The sequence below is a fragment of the Acanthisitta chloris genome, unplaced genomic scaffold (assembly GCF_000695815.1).
Source record: "Acanthisitta chloris isolate BGI_N310 unplaced genomic scaffold, ASM69581v1 scaffold8803, whole genome shotgun sequence".
In the NCBI taxonomy this organism is placed as follows: domain Eukaryota; kingdom Metazoa; phylum Chordata; class Aves; order Passeriformes; family Acanthisittidae; genus Acanthisitta; species Acanthisitta chloris.
In genome coordinates, this window is record NW_008663567.1 from 1 (window position 1) to 1,229 (window position 1,229).

Sequence of the window (1,229 nt, forward strand, 5' to 3'; positions counted from 1 at the left end):
CGCCTGGTGGACACGCGGCTGGTGCACCACAACGTGACGCGCTGGAAGACCTTTGATGTGAGCCCGGCTGTGATCCGGTGGACCAAGGACAAGCAGCCGAACCACGGGCTGGTGATCGAGGTGACCCACCTCCACCAGGCACAGACTCATCAGGGCAAACACGTCAGGATTAGCCGATCTTTACCTCAAGGGCGCGGGGACTGGGCGCAGCTCAGGCCGCTCCTGGTCACTTTTGGGCACGACGGGCGAGGCCACGCGCTGACCCGCAGAGCCCGGCGGAGCCCCAAGCACCAGCGTTCCCGCAAGAACACCCAAAAGAACAAAAAAACGTGCCGCCGCCATGCCCTCTATGTGGATTTCAGCGACGTGGGCTGGAACGACTGGATCGTGGCACCCCCGGGGTACCAGGCGTTTTACTGCCACGGGGACTGCCCCTTCCCTCTGGCCGACCACCTCAACTCCACCAACCACGCCATCGTGCAGACGCTGGTGAACTCGGTGAACTCCAGCATTCCCAAGGCCTGCTGCGTGCCCACGGAGCTCAGCGCCATCTCCATGCTCTACCTGGATGAGTATGACAAGGTGGTCCTGAAAAACTACCAGGAGATGGTGGTGGAGGGGTGCGGGTGCCGCTGACCCCCTTCCCTCTCCTCCCCTTCTCTCTCCCTCCCGTCCCACCCCAGAACTGCTTGCTATAGCTGGACTCTTCTCTAAACTAAACGTTCACCTTGACCTTATTTATGACTTTATGTGCAAATGTTTTTGACAATAATGATCATATATTTTGACAAAATATATTTATAACTACATATTAAAAGAAAAAATAAAATGAGTCATTATTTTAAAGGTAAATGCATTCTGTGTCTCGCCTCTCAGGGTGCTGCTGAGGCTGTGCTGCCTGCGAGTGCGGCAGGGAATTTATCTTCTCTCCTTATCTTCTTTCCCCTCCCCCCTTCTCCTTTCCCCCTCACTCCTTTTCCACTTAAAGGCTTTGCAAATTTCAGTCTTTCTATTTCTCGCCGAGGTACCCGCGGATCCCCCAGTGCTGGGGCTGTGCCACGTGGGAGATGAGGGTCCCTGGAGATTAAGAGCCGCTGGGAATAGAGCCGACCTTGCTAACCTGGCCCAAGCCTTTGCAAAACAACCCACCAAAAATGCATTTGAAAAGAAGGTGAAGATTTACCTGAGGGCTTTATGCTAAACCCTCTGGGTTTTTATACCCTTCCTCC

At 54.6% G+C, this 1,229-nt stretch overlaps 1 protein-coding gene across 1 annotated transcript; it reads left to right on the forward strand.

Annotated features, from left to right (window-relative positions):
- Window positions 1-3: 3 nt before the first annotated feature.
- On the forward strand, window positions 4-819 carry BMP4 (bone morphogenetic protein 4; the record flags this gene model as incomplete). The annotated part of the gene is made up of 1 exon (XM_009071050.1): window positions 4-819. A coding segment is annotated over one exon (633 nt), but the record flags the coding sequence as incomplete, so codon positions are not given.
- Between the last annotated feature and the right edge of the window lie 410 nt (window positions 820-1,229).